At 41.0% G+C, this 14929-nt stretch overlaps 1 protein-coding gene across 2 annotated transcripts in view; it reads right to left on the bottom strand.

The window, feature by feature from the left end:
• The window catches only part of IQCK (IQ motif containing K), a 151151-nt gene that overhangs the window by 62693 nt on the left and 73529 nt on the right, over positions 1 to 14929 (bottom strand). For both annotated transcript variants that reach the window (XM_004020807.6, XM_042240479.2), the window contains one exon: positions 12538 to 12622. In XM_004020807.6, the coding sequence (XP_004020856.4) occupies positions 12538 to 12622 (85 nt within the window). The remainder of the gene's footprint in view (positions 1 to 12537; positions 12623 to 14929) is intronic.

Below are 14929 nucleotides of genomic sequence, written 5' to 3'. Positions count from 1 at the left end.
GAGGAGTCTGGCGGACTACAGTCCATGGAGTCACAAAGAGTCGGTCACGTCTTAGCAACTAAGCATAGAACATAACTTCAGCTGATGCTCTCCTTTAAAAAGCCTGCTTGGGGGACTTCCCTGGTGGCCCAGTAGTTAAGGATCTGCCTTCTAATGCAAGGTACACGGGTTCGATCCCTGCTCCAGGAAGATTCCACTTGCCATGAGGAAGCTAAGCTTGTGTGCTAAACTACTGAGCCAGTGTCTCTTAAAGCCTGTGCTCCACAAGAGAAGCCACTGCAATGAGAAGCTCGCATACCATGAGAGAGTAGCCCTCGCTCACTGTAGCTAAAGAAATCCCATGAGCAGCAACAAAGACCCAGAGCAGCCAGAAAAATAATTTCAACTAAAATAAATAAAATAAAAGCCTGCTTGGGGATCATAATTTCTCACTGTTGTATCCAACTCTATGTGACCCCATGGACTGCAGCACACAGGCTTCTCTGTCCTTCCCTGTCTCAAGAAGTTTACTCAAACTCATGTCCATTGAATCAATGATGCCATCCAACCATCTCTTTCTCTGTTGCCCCCTTCTCTTTCAGCCCTCAATCTTTTCCAGGATCAGGGTCTTGATTTCAGCTTGTGATTCATTCAGCCAGCATCTCACATGATATACTCTGCCTATGAGTTAAATAAGCAGGATGACAATATGCAGCCTGACGTACTCCTTGAGAACAGTTTGAACATTATTTGGCATTTCTTGTCTTTGGGATTGGAATGAAAACTGACCTTTTCCAGACCTGTGCCCACTGCTGAGTTTTCCAAATTTGCTGGCATATTTTGAGTGTAGCATTTTAACAGCATCATCTTTTAGGATTTGAAATAGCTCAGCTGAAATTCTATCACCTCCACTAGCTTTGTTCATAGTAATGCTTCCTAAGGCCTGCTTGACTTCACATTCCAGGGTGTCTGGCTCTAAGTAAGTGACCACACCATTGTGGTTATTCGGGTCACTAAGACCTTTTGTGTATAGTTCTTCTGTGTTTTCTTGCCACTCTTAAGCTCTTCTGTTTCTGTTAGGTCCTTGCCATTTCTGTCATTTATTGTGCCCATCTTTGCATGAAATATTCCCTTGGTATCCCTAATTTTCTTGAAGAGATCTCTAATCTTTTCCATTCTATTGTTTTCCTCTTTTTTTTTTTTTTTTTTTTTGCATTGTTCACTTAAGAAAGCTTTCTTATATCTCCTTGCTATCCTCTGGAACTCTGCATTCAGTTGGGTGTATCTTTCTCTTTCTCCTTTGCCTTTTGCCTCTCTTGTTTTCTCAGCTATTTGGAGGAGCTGAGAAGCCCTCCTCAGACAACCACTTTTTATTCTTGAATTTCTTTTTCTTGGGGATGGTTTTGGTCACCGCCTCCTATACAATGTTACCAGCCTCTGTCCATAGTCCTTCAGGCACTCTGTCTACCAGATCTAATTCCTTAAATCTATTCATCACTTCCACTGTATAATCATAAGAGATTTGATTTAGGTCATACCTGAATGGTCTAGTGATCTACTTTCTTGAATTTAAGCCTGAATTTTGTAATAAGGAGCTCATGATCTGAACCACAGTCAGCCCCAGGTCTTGGTTTTGCTGACTATGGCTAACAGGGAGAGATCAAAGCTCCACCCATCAGCAGAAAATTGAATTAAAGATTAACTAAGCATGGTCCTGCCCACCAGAGCAAGACCCTGTTTTCCCCACAGCCAGTCCTTCCCATCAGGAAGCTTGCACAAGCCTCTTATCCTCAACCATCAGAAAGCAGACAGAAGAAGCAAGGATCACAATCCCACAGACTCCAGAATGAAAACCACAATGACCAAAAGCTAACCAAAATGATCACATGGATCACAGCCTTGTGTAACTCAATGAAGCTATGAGCCATGCCTTGCAGGGCCACTGAAGACAGATGGGTCATAGAGGAGAGTTCTGACAAAATGTGGTCCACTGGAGAAGGAAATGGAAAACCACTCCAGTATTCTCGCCTTGAGAACCCTATCAGTAAGTTCAGTTCAGTTGCTCAGTTGTGTCCGACTCTGCGACCCCATGAACTACAGCAGGCCAGGCCTCCCTGTCCATCACTAACTCCCAGAGTTCACTCAAACTCACGTCCATCAAGTCTGTGATGTCATCCAGCCATCTCATCCTCAGTCATCTCCTTCACCTCCTGCCCCCAATCCCTCCCATCATCAGAGTCTTTTCTAATGAATCAGCTCTTCACATGAGGTGGCCGAAGTATTGGAGTTTCAACTTTAGCATCATTCCTTCCAAAGAACACCCAGGACTGATCTCCTTTAGAATGGACTGGTTGGATCTCCTTGCAGTCCAAGGGACTCTCAAGAGTCTTCTCCAACACCACAGTTCAAAAGCATCAGTTCTTCGGTGCTCAGCTTTCTTTATGGTCCAACTCTCACATCCATACATGACCACTGGAAAAACCATAGCCTTGACTAGATGGACCTTTGTTGGCAAAGTAATATCACTGTTTTTGAATATGCTATCTAGGTTAGTCATAACTTTCCTTCCAAGGAGTAAGCATCTTTTAATTTCATGGCTGCAGTCACCATCTGCAGTGATTTTAGCCCCCAAAAATAAAGTCTGACACTGTTTCCACTGTTTCCTCATCTATTTCCCATGAAGTGATGGGACCAGATGCCAGGATCTTCGTTTTCTGAATGTTGAGCTTTAAGTCAACATTTTCACTCTCCTCTTTCACTTTCATCAAGAGGCTTTTTAGCTCCTCTTCACTTTCTCCCATAAGGGTGGTATCATCTGCATATCTGAGGTTATTGATATGTCTCCCGACAATCTTGATTCCAGCTTATGCTTCCTCCAGCCCAGCGTTTCTCATGATGTACTCTGCATAGAAGTTAAATAAGCAGGGTGACAATATGAGCCTTGATGTACTCCTTTTCCTATTTGGAACCAGTCTGTTGTTCTATGTCCAGTTCTAACTGTTGCTTCCTGACCTGCATACAGATTTCTCAAGAGGCAGGTCAGGTGGTCTGGTATTCCCATTTCTAGAAGAATTTTCCACAGTTGATTGTGATCCACACAGTCAAAGGCTTTGGCATAGTCAATAAAGCAGAAATAGATGTTTTTCTGGAACTCTCTTGCTTTTTCCATGATCCAGCAGATGTTGGCAATTTGATCTCTGGTTCCTCTGCCTTTTCTAAAACCAGCTTGAACATCTGGAAGTTCATGGTTCACGTATTCTAACCATTAATGTCGTATTTTGAAAGAAGAAAATGTCTGCTTCTACAGAAGTCCTTAATGTCAAGAGCTATCAGAAGCTATTTATAATGCTGATTATATCATCACAACTCTCAAGAATGGTTTACTACAAATAGTTCTTTATACCATGTGACATTTCTGTTCATGTGGTCAGTTTAAAAATATTTCATGAATGTCTGGATGGTTTTATGACAACAAGTGAGGGTGTCAGATTTCTGGATTTTAAAACTTCCTGGCAAGAATATTATTCAGACTTAAAAAAGGGAGGAGGTTCTGACACATGCTACAATATAGATGAAACTTGAGGACATTTTGCCAAGTGGAATAAACCAAAAGGATAAATTCTATATGACTCCACTTTTACCTGAGGTTCTTAGAGCAGTCATAGAGACAGAAAGTAGAAAAGTGGTTGCCAGAGGCTGGGAGAGGGAAGAATAGGGAGTTAATGGGTATAGAGTTTCAGTTTAGAAAGATGAATGGTAGTGATGATTGCAAAACAATGCAAGTGTACTTAATGCCACTGAACTGTACACAAAATTGGTTAAAATGGTAAATCTTATGTATACTATACTACACTCAGAAATTTTTTACTTCCTATGGTGGGAGACTATACTTTTCCTTCAGAGTGTTTAAGGAAGTAAAGGTTTTTGTTAATTTTAAGAAAAAATTAATATTAAATGTAGTAAAAACTAGACCCCCACCAGGTCAAAATCACTGGCCCTATACTCATAGACTCTAGACCAGCTGGAGTTGGAAAATTGATTATAGAGCTTCCTGAAATACCATCCTCACTGTCTACCAATCAGAAAATTGTCTATGAGTTGATTAGGTTCCCTGTGACTTTCACCTCTAACACTGTCTCTAAATCTTTCCCAGGGAGTTCGGGTCTTTTGAGCATTAGCTGCCCATTCCCCTTGTTTGGTAACCTGCAATAAATACTATACTTTCCTTCACCACAACCCAGTGCCAGTAGATTGGTTTTACTGTGCATCTGGTGAGAAGACCTGAGTTTGGATTAGTAACACTCCCCCTCTAAAATCAAGAACAAGAAAAGGATGCCCACTCTCACCACTTTTATTCAACATAGTATTAGAAGTCCTAACCCAAGCAACTAGGCAAGAAAAAGAAATAAAAGACATTCAAATTGGAAAGAATGAAGTAAAACTGCTACAATATGAGGATGGCATAATTTTATATACAGAAAATCCTTAAGATGTTACAAAAATATTAAAAAATAATAAATGAATACAGTAAAGTTACAGGGTACAAAAATCAATATACAAAAATCTATTGCATTTCTACATGCAAACAATTAGGTAGCAGGAAGAGAAGTTAAGAAAACAATCCCATTTAAGATAACAACAAAAAGGATAAAATATCTTGGAATAAATTTAACGAAAGAGGCAAAAGACTTGTACTCTAAAAACTATAAGATATTGCTAAAAGAAATTGAATAATACACAAATAAATGGACAGATATTTCATGCTTATGGATTGGAAGCATTAACATGGTTAAAATGTCAATATTACTTATGCAGACAGATTCAATATGATCCTTATAAAAATTCCAAGGACATTTTTCACAGAAATAGAATTTAAAATTCTAAAATTTATATGAAATCACAAAAGACTCCAAATAGCCAAAGCAATCCTGAGAAAAATGAATAAAGCTGATTTCAAGCTATATTACAAAGTTATAGTAATCAAAACAGTATGGTGTTGGCAGAAAGATAGTTGCATAGATCAATGGAACATAAATGAGTGCCCAGAAATAAAACCATACATATATGGATACCTAATTTACAACAAAGGAGCAGGTAGGGGTCCTAAGATGGTGGAGGAATAGGATGGAGAGACCACTTTCTCCCCCACAAATTCATCAAAAGAACATTTGAGTGCCAAGCAAATTCTACAGAACAACTTCTGAATGCTGGCAGAGGACATCAAGCACCCAGAAAAGCAGCCCATTGTCTTTGAAAGGAGATAGGACAAAATATAAAAGATAAAAAGAGAGGCAAAAGAGGTAGGGACGTAGATTTGTCCCGGGAAGGGAGTCTTAAAATAGAGAGAAGTTTCCAAACACCAGGAAACACTCTCTTTAGCGGGTCTGTGGTGAGCCTTGGAACCTCAGAGAGCAAAATAACCAGGAGGGAAAATAAATAATTAAACCCACAGATTACGTGCCTAACAGCAACTCTCAGTGGTGCAACAGCCCAGACACTCGCATCTCCCACTAGCAAGAAGGGGAGGGACATGGAGGAGCGGGCGGCATTGCTTACGATAAGGAGCGATAAGGAGCAGGCCTCAATGCCCTGAGGGCAATCTGAGGGAACTAGCTTGAGATAGCAACCCAGACTGTGGAATAGCTATCCCATGATCCCACTAAAAGCCCTAACCACTGCCAGGCACGCTCACAGAACAAACGACTGAGCAGAGCTAGCTGGCTGTGGACCGGATCATCTCCCACCAGAGACAGGCAGGCAAGGGCAGCCAGAGCCAGAAGGGGGCAATCGCGGCCCCAGAGAGGCATCCTGTACCAAACTGCAAGCAGACTTCTTCGCTAACCAAGATTTTGGGGATTCTGGACAGTCAACATCTGCCAGGAGGGTCACAGCCAGAGATCAGCTTCCCAGAAGAGAAACACGGTGTGCCCGTTGTATACCCAAAAACCGAGCAGCTGGGACAGGGGAGGGGATAAGTCACAGCCTTCAAGTGGGGGCGACTACACGCTCCAAGGAACTGGTCACCTGAGCTACTTGGACCTGCTGCTGCTGCTAAGTCACTTCAGTCGTGTCTGACTCTGTGCGACCCCATAGACAACAGCCCACCAGGCTCCCCTGTCCCTGGGATTCTCCAGGCAAGAACACTGGAGTGGGTTGCCATTTCCATCTCCAATGCATGAAAGTGAAAAGTGAAAGTGAAGTCACTCAGTCATGTCCAACCCTCAGCGACCCCATGGACTGCAGCCTACCAGGCTCCTCCGTCCATGGGATTTTCCAGGCAAGAGTACTGGAGTGGGGTGCCATTGCCTTCTCCACTCGGACCTGGGATGGGCACAAAACGCAGGCCCAACCAAGTCTGTGCCTTTGTGGAGTACCCGAGAACCTGAACCTGAACAGCTTAGACCTGAGAAGTGCATGCAAACCAAGGCCTGCATCTGATAGTTCCCAGCAGAGCAACCTAGAGTCTCAGCAGTGTAGACTGGGAAAGCACCCACGCCGTGAGCGTGGGCAAACCCAGTGTGGCTGAATCACTGTGAACACACACCAGTGATATTTGTTTGCAGTGTTCCTCCCTCCCCAAAGCACAACTGAACAAGTGAGCCTAAAAGAAAGTGACCACCATTGCACCCCTTGTGTCAGGGTGGAAATTAGACACTGAAGAGACCAGCAAACAGAAGAAGCTAAAATAAGCAGAGGGAACGGCTTTGGAAGTGACAGGTGCGATAGATTAAAACCCTGTACTTAGCACTGACTACATAGGAAGGGGCCTATAGACCATGAGAAGTACAAGCTGGATCAAGGAACTATCTGAAAATGAACTGATCCCACACTGTAAGCAACAGCTCCAGAGAAAGTCTTAGATATACTTTTACTATTCTCATTTTTTTAATTAAAAAAATATTTTATTTTATTTGTTATGTTTAAGTCCCCATTACTCCTTTAATTTTCATTTTTATAACCTACTATTACCTTGCATGGAGAAGGCAATGGCACCCCACTCCAGTACTCTTGCCTGGAAAACCCCGTGGATGGAGGAGCCTGGTGGGCTGCAGTCCATGGGGTTGCTAAGAGTACTTTGGCCACCTCATGCAAAGAGTTGACTCATTGGAAAAGATTCTGATGCTGGGAGGGATTGGGGGCAGGAGGAGAAGGGGACAACAGAGGATGAGATGGCTGGATGGCATCACCGACTCGATGAACATGAGTTTGAGTGAACTCTGGGAGATGGTGATGGACAGGGAGGCCTGGTGTGCTGCGATTCACAAGGTCGCAAAGAGTCAGACACGACTGAGTGACTGAACTGAACTGAACTGAACAGGAGAAAAACTATTAAAAATCCCAACATATGGAGGCTGAACAACATGCTGCTGAATAACCAACAAATCACAGAAGAAATCAAAATATCCATAGAAATGAATGAAAATGAAAACACAACAACCCAAAACCTATGGGACCCTGTAAAAGCAGTACTAAGGGGCAGGTTCATAGCTATACAGGCTTACCTCAAGAAACAAGAAAAAATCAAATAAATAACCTAACTCTACACCTAAAGCAACTAGAAAAGGAAGAAATGGAGAACCCCAGGGTTAGTAGAAGGAAAGAAATCTTAAAAATTAGGGCAGAAATAAATGCAAAAGAAACAAAAGAGGCCATAGCAAAAATCAACAAAACCAAAAGCTGGTTCTTTGAGAAGATAAATAAAATTGACAAACCATTAGCCAGACTCATCAAGAACAAAGGGAGAAAAATCAAATCAACAAAATTAAAAATGAAAATGGAGAGATCACAACAGACAACATAGAAATACAAAGGATCATAAGAGGCTATTATCAGCAACTATATGCAAATAAAATGGACATCTTGGAAGAAATGGACAAATTATTAGAAAAGTACAACTTTCAAAAATTGAATCAGGAAGAAACAGAAAATCTTAACAGACCCATCACAAGCATGGAAATTGAAACTGTAATTAGAAATCTTCCAACAAACAAAAGCCCAGGACCAGATGGCTTCACAGCTGAATTCTATCAAAAATTTAGAGAACTAACACCTATCCTACTCAAGCTCTTCCAGAAAATTGCAGAGGAAGGTAAACTTCCAAACTCATTCTATGAGGCCACCATCACCCTAATACCAAAACCTGACAAAGATGCCACAAAAAAAGAAAACTACTGGCCAATATCACTGATGAACATAGATGCAAAAATCCTTAACAAAATTCTAGCAAACAGAATCCAAAAACACATTAAAAAGATCATACATCATGACCAAGTGGGCTTTATCCCAGGGATGCAAGGATTCTTCAATATCCGCAAATCAATCAATGTAATTCACCACATTAACAAGTTGAAAAATAAAAACCATATGGTTATCTCAATAGATGCAGAGAAAGCCTTTGACAAAATTCAACATCCATTTATGACTTTTTAAAAAACCCTCCAGAAAGCAGGAATAGAAGGAACATATCTCAACATAATAAAAGCTATATATGACAAACCCTCAGCAAACATTACCCTCAGTGGTGAAAAATTGAAAGCATTTCCCTAAAGTCAGGAACAAGACAAGGGTGCCCACTCTCACCACTACTATTCAACATAGTCTTGGAAGTTTTGGCCACAGTAATCGGAGCACAAAAAGAAATAAAAGGAATCCAGATTGGAAAAGAAGAAGTAAAACTCTCACTGTTTGCAGATGACATGATCCTCTACATAGAAAACCCTAAAGACTCCACTAGAGAATTACTAGAGCTAATCAATGAATATAGTAAAGTTACAGGATATAAAATCAACACACAGAAATCCCTTGCATTCCTATACACTAACAATGAGAAAACAGAAAGAGAAATTAAGGAAACAATTCCATTCACCATTGCAACAAAAAGAATGAAATACTTAGGAATATATCTACCTAAAGAAACTAAAGACCTATATATAGAAAACTATAAAACACTGGTGAAAGAAATCAAAGAGGACACAAATAGATGGAGAAATATACCGTGTTCATGGATCGGAAGAATCAATATAGTGAAAATGAGTATACTACCCAAAGCAATCTATAGATTGAATGCAATCCCCTTCAAGCTACCAACGGTATTTTTCAGAGAACTAGAACAAATAATTTCACAATTTGTATGGAAATACGAAAAACCTTGAAGAGCCAAAGCAATCTTGAGAAAGAAGAATGGAACTGGAGGAATCAACCTGCCTGACTTCAGGCTCTACTACAAAGCCACAGTCATCAAGACAGTATGGTACTGGCACAAAGACAGAAATATAGATCAATGGAACAAAATAGAAAGCCCAGAGATAAATCCACACACCTATGGACACCTTATCTTTGACAAAGGAGGCAAGAATATACAATGGAGAAAGACAATCTCTTTAACAAGTGGTGCTGGGAAAACTGGTCAATCACTTGTAAAAGAATGAAACTAGAACACTTTCTAACACCATACACAAAAATAAACTCAAAATGGATTAAAGATCTAAATGTAAGACCAGAAACTATTAAACTCCTAGAGGAAAACATTGGCAAAACACTCCCTGACATAAATCACAGCAGGATCCTCTATGACCCACCTCCCAGAATATTGGAAATAAAAGCAAAAATAAACAAATGGGGCCTAATTAAAATTTAAAGCTTCTGCACAACAAAGGAAACTATACGCAAGGTGAAAAGACAGCCTTCAAAATAGGAGAAAATAATAGCAAATGAAGCAATGGACAAAGAATTAATCTCAAAAATATACAAGCAACTCCTGCAACTTCTTTCCAGAAAAATAAAAGACCCATTCAAAAAGTGGGCCAAAGAACTAAACAGAGATTTCTCCAAAGAAGACATACAGATGGCTAACAAACACATGAAAAGATGCTCAATATCACTCATTATCAGAGAAATGCAAATCAAAACCACAAGGAGGTTCCATTTCATGCCAGTCAGAATGGCTGCTATCCAAAAGTCTACAAGCAATAAATGCTGGAGAGGGTGTGGAGAAAAGGGAAGCCTCTTACACTGTTGATGGGAATGCAAACTAGTACAGCCACTATGAAAACAGTGTGGAGATTCCTTAAAAAACTGGAAATAGAACTGCCATATGACACAGCAATCCCACTGCTGGGCATACACACTGAGGAAACCAGAATCGAAAGAGACACACGTACCCCAGTGTTCATCGCAGCACTGTTTATAATAGCCAGGACATGGAAGCAATCTAGATGTCCATGACCAGATGAAAGGATCAGAAACTGTGGTACATATACACAGTGGAATAGTACTCAGCCGTTAAAAAGAATACATTTGAATCAGTTCTAATGAGGTGGATGAAACTGGAGCCTATTATACAGAGTGAAGTAAGCCAGAAAGAAAAACACCAATACAGTATACGAACGCATATATATGAAATTTAGAAAGAAGGTAACGATAAGCCTGTACGCGACACAGCAAAAGAGACATAGATGTATTGAACAGTCTTTTGGACTCTGTGGGAGAGGGCGAGGGTGGGATGATATGGGAGAATGGCATTGAAACATGTAAAATATATGTGAAACGAATCGCCAGTCCAGGTTTGATGCATGATACAGGGTGCTCGGGGCTGTTGCACTGGGATGACCCACAGGGATGGGATGGGGATGGGGGTTCAGGATGGGGAACACATGTACACTCATGGTGGATTCAAGTCAATGTGTGGCAAAACCAATACAATATTATAAAGTAAAATAGATAAATTAATTTTTTAAAAGAAGGAGCAAAGAACATCCAGTGGAGAAAAGATAGTCTCTTCTATAAACGTTGTTGGGAAAACTGAGTGGCCACATGCTAAAAAATGAAAGTAGTCCAATATTCACCACACACAAAAATCAACTCAAAATGAACTAAATACTTGAATGAATCCAAGACTTGAAATGATAAAACTCCTAGGAAAAAATATAGGAAGTATGATCTTAGACTTTGGTCTTAGTACTATATTTCTGGATATGTCTCCTCAGGCAAGGGAGACAAAAGAAAAAAAAAGTGGTACTACATCAAACTAAAAAGCTTTTGCACAGAGAAGGAAACCATCAACAAAACAAAAAGACAATCTACCGAATGAGACATGGTATTTGCAAATCATATATCTGATAAAGGGTTAATATCCAAAATATACAAAGAACTTACACAATTCAACAACAGCAAAACTCTTTTAAAAGACACAAGAGATGAATAGATATTTTACAAAGAAGACATAAATATGGTCAATAGGCTCATGAAAAGATGCTCAGCATCCTTATTGTAATGGGTATCATCAAAAAGTCAAGAAATAAGGAGTGTTCATAAAGATGTGGAGAAAAGGGAAAGCTTGTGCACTGTTGGTGGGAATGTAAACTAGTGAAACCACTCTGGAACACATCATGGTCCCTCAAAAACATAAAAATAGAACATCATATGATCCAGCTATTCCACTTCTGGGTAATTATCCAAAGAATATGAAAACACTAATTTGAATATATATATATGTATATGTGTGTATATATGTACATATATATATATATATATATATTCCAGAGAAGGCAATGGCACCGCACTCCAGTACTCTTGCCTGGAAAATCCCATGGATGGAGGAGCCTGGAAGGCTGCAGTCCATGGGGTTGCTGAGGGTTGGACACAACTGAGCGACTTCAGTTTCACTTTTCATTTTCGTGCATTGGAGAAGGAAATGGCAACCCACTCCAGTGTTCTTGCCTGGAGAATCCCAGGGACGGGGGAGCCTGGTGGGCTGCCGTCTATGGGGTCGCACAGAGTTGGACATGACTGAAGTGACTTAGCAGCAGTAGCAGCATATATATATTCACACACCTCTATTTTCACCACAGCATTGTTCACAATAGCCAAGATAGGGAAACAAAATAAGTGCCCATCAATGGATGAATGAGTAAAGATGTAATGCACACACACACACACACACACACACACACTGAAATATTACTCAGTCACACAAAAAAAGAAATCCTGCCACTTGCAACAACATGGTTAGACCTTAAGGGTATTACACTAAGTAAGATGAAGAAAGACAAATTCTGAATAATTTCACTTATATGTGGAATATAAAAAAAAATGACAAACCAAAACATAAAATAAATGAACCAAACCAAAGCAATATGGAGATATAGATTACCAGAGGGGAAGAGGCTGGGGGAGGGTGAGATGGGTAAAGGAGATCAACTGTAGGGTGATGGATGGAAACAAAATTTCTGTTGGTGAGCATGCTGTAGTGCATACAAGGCAGAAATATGTCATACACAGGAAACGTAGAAAGTGTTATAAACTAAAGTTACCTCAATAAAAAGTAAACTATTAGAAAGGTTGCAGGGTAGTTTTAATGACAATTGTGAAATAAGTTTTGGTAGAAATTCTAAATTACTCTTTAAGACCTGTTTTACAGAGAGAGAATCCTATTTCCAAGGTCTGGATGTTAGCTATCCTAACCTGTGTTTCAAATTCGTCTCCAGGTTTTCCCTCGAGTCCTTCACAGTACACAAATTCCCCACCAGACGGAATGCCAAAATTGCACATGACGCTTACCAGGTAGGCTCTCCAGAAGGACTGGATACAGAGTGCTGCTTCCGATTCTGTCAGCAGGAGGGAGAGCGGGATTGCCGGCCGTGGGCTGAAAGGCAATAAAATGGTCATAAGCCCATGAGAATCTGTCTTACCGCCTCAGCAGAGCCTTTGACAACATAATGGCCTCTCTGATTAAGTGCCTCATCCAGTCCCATTCTTAGAAAGCAGCAATGTCATTTTTCATAGAAAAGTTTAGGCTTGAGTTAGCATTTGTTTTAAAATCTTGGATGGAATTTTCTTTTTTTTTTTAACCAGCATACTCTTAAATCATTATTAGCCTGCTCTGTTTTGAAGGGCTCAGGTTGGAAAGCTGCATGCTGCTGCTGCTGCTAAGTTACTTTAGTCATGTCCAACTCGGTGCAACCCCATAGATGGCAGCCCACCAGGGTTCTCTGTCCCTGGGATTCTCCAGGCAAGAATACTGTGCTTCAGTTGTGCCTGACTCTGTGCGACCCTATGGACGGTAGCCCGCCAGGCTCCTCTGTCCACAAGATTCTCCAAGCAAGAATCCTGGAGTGGGTTGCCATTTCCTTCTCCTGGAAAGCTGCATATGTGACCTTAAAGTAAAAGAAAAAGCAGAAGCCACCTTTAGATATAGCATCATGACTGAGACATAACAAAAGGCTCTTTTTTGGAGGGAGATTAAGTACCTCATTTCTTTCCTGAAATATTGCAATTTTCTCTGATTGGTGTACATTCCAGCTTAATGTGGTTTTAAGTCAAGCACATTTTTAAGTTGTTTTTCTATTACATCTTAATGAGCAATAAAATATCTCAAGTGCTGGTTAAATTGACAGTGTCTGCTCTTGTGGGATTCTATGATTATGATGGGATTTTTGATCATGAATACCGCATTTAAAATGACTAAATGCTCTCTTCTTGTTGTTTATTTCCTAAACGCGGTTTAGAGATTACTAACTGCTGACAAGATTTTACAAGTCTGACTTAATTCTGATTCCTTAACTTTCCCCAAAGCACTGCTATCTCTGAAAGACCAAAAGTCAGGACTTTTCAAATATAATGCAAAGAAATAAATCCCTGAAAGAATGTAGGTGACTTGGAGGCTGCCCTCCAGGCAGGATCCCCAGAAATGACTTTGCATGTGGGGGATCCCCGAGAGTCTTGGCTGCAAGGCTATCCCTAATGACAGTCATCACTTGAGTTTACAGCCACTCTTACTGTGTACGGAGAGAGGTTGACTCACCCGCTCAGGGTCACACAGCTTGTGAGTGGCCTCCACAGCATCTGGATCCAGACTTACCCACTTCCCCAAGCCCAGGCTTCCCTCACAAGTTGTGCTGACACCAGCCCTCCACTGGGCCACCGCTTGCAGATGTCCAGCCCGACAGATTCCAGAGCTAATAGGCAACAATGCACAATTCTCTAGGATCTGGGGTTTTATTTCCCACTACACTCAGACTTAAAAACAACAACAAAAAATTCCACCCTTGATACAGTATATTTGTGTGAATTAATGAATACTCTTTTGGATTACTCCAAAATCAAAGACATCAAAGCCAGAAAGAACCTGAGAGATGATCAGGACCATTTTTCTAGCAAGTGCAGTGTTGCCAGGCTCTGGGTCTCCAGCGGGGTGGGTCTTTCTTAGGAGACCAAGGAAAGGAGAGTCTACTTCTTTGGAGAGAGAATTACAACCTCCAAATGATAGTGCTATTAGAAACCTTTCCCTAATGCTGTGCTTTTATTTGCCTTTTTGTTTCTTTGTTCTGTTTTTTGTTCCCACTTCTTTTTGCCTAATATCTAGTTTTCTGGGCTTTAAGAGAGTATTTGTGTTTTTCTGGAGGCACATGGTCTCCCTGCTTTCTCATTAAACATTTCTCCTTGTACATTGCCCTTATTCTGTCAATCTCAGTTGTGTGACACCAGCAAATCACATCCCTGAAGGAATTTTCCTTCACTAGTTAAAAATCAATAGCATCTAGAAAAACCTTGGTGTTTCTGAAGAGACCTTGGTGGGTTGGCAGTGACTTCGTGAGAATAATGCTATTGTGCATCAATGCCAGCTGACATGCTCAGAGCACCCTGACTCCCCTCCCACCAGCCTTGCTCCTTGGCTCCAACCAGAGGGGCCCCTTTCATCTCCTCCAACGTGCCCTCCCACCTCAGGGCCTTGGCAGAGGGGCTTTCTTCTGTCTCCAATATCCTCTTACTTCCAGCCAGATCACTGCATACAGTTGTGTGAGTTGTTCTCTCCTCAAAGGCTCCCAACAGATGGGCCAGAGGCACTGAAACCCCAGCACATGCTCTGCCACTTCTGTTCCAGGACAGAGGCCCTTTTTCCTAATGTGATCAAAGGCGCATTGGGGCTGAGACCTCTTTCTCCCAGTTTACT

Source organism: Ovis aries, chromosome 24, assembly GCF_016772045.2.
Source record: "Ovis aries strain OAR_USU_Benz2616 breed Rambouillet chromosome 24, ARS-UI_Ramb_v3.0, whole genome shotgun sequence".
In the NCBI taxonomy this organism is placed as follows: Eukaryota; Metazoa; Chordata; class Mammalia; order Artiodactyla; family Bovidae; genus Ovis; species Ovis aries.
Note: the sequence above shows the minus strand (reverse complement) of the source record. Positions and strands in the feature narration are given on the sequence as shown.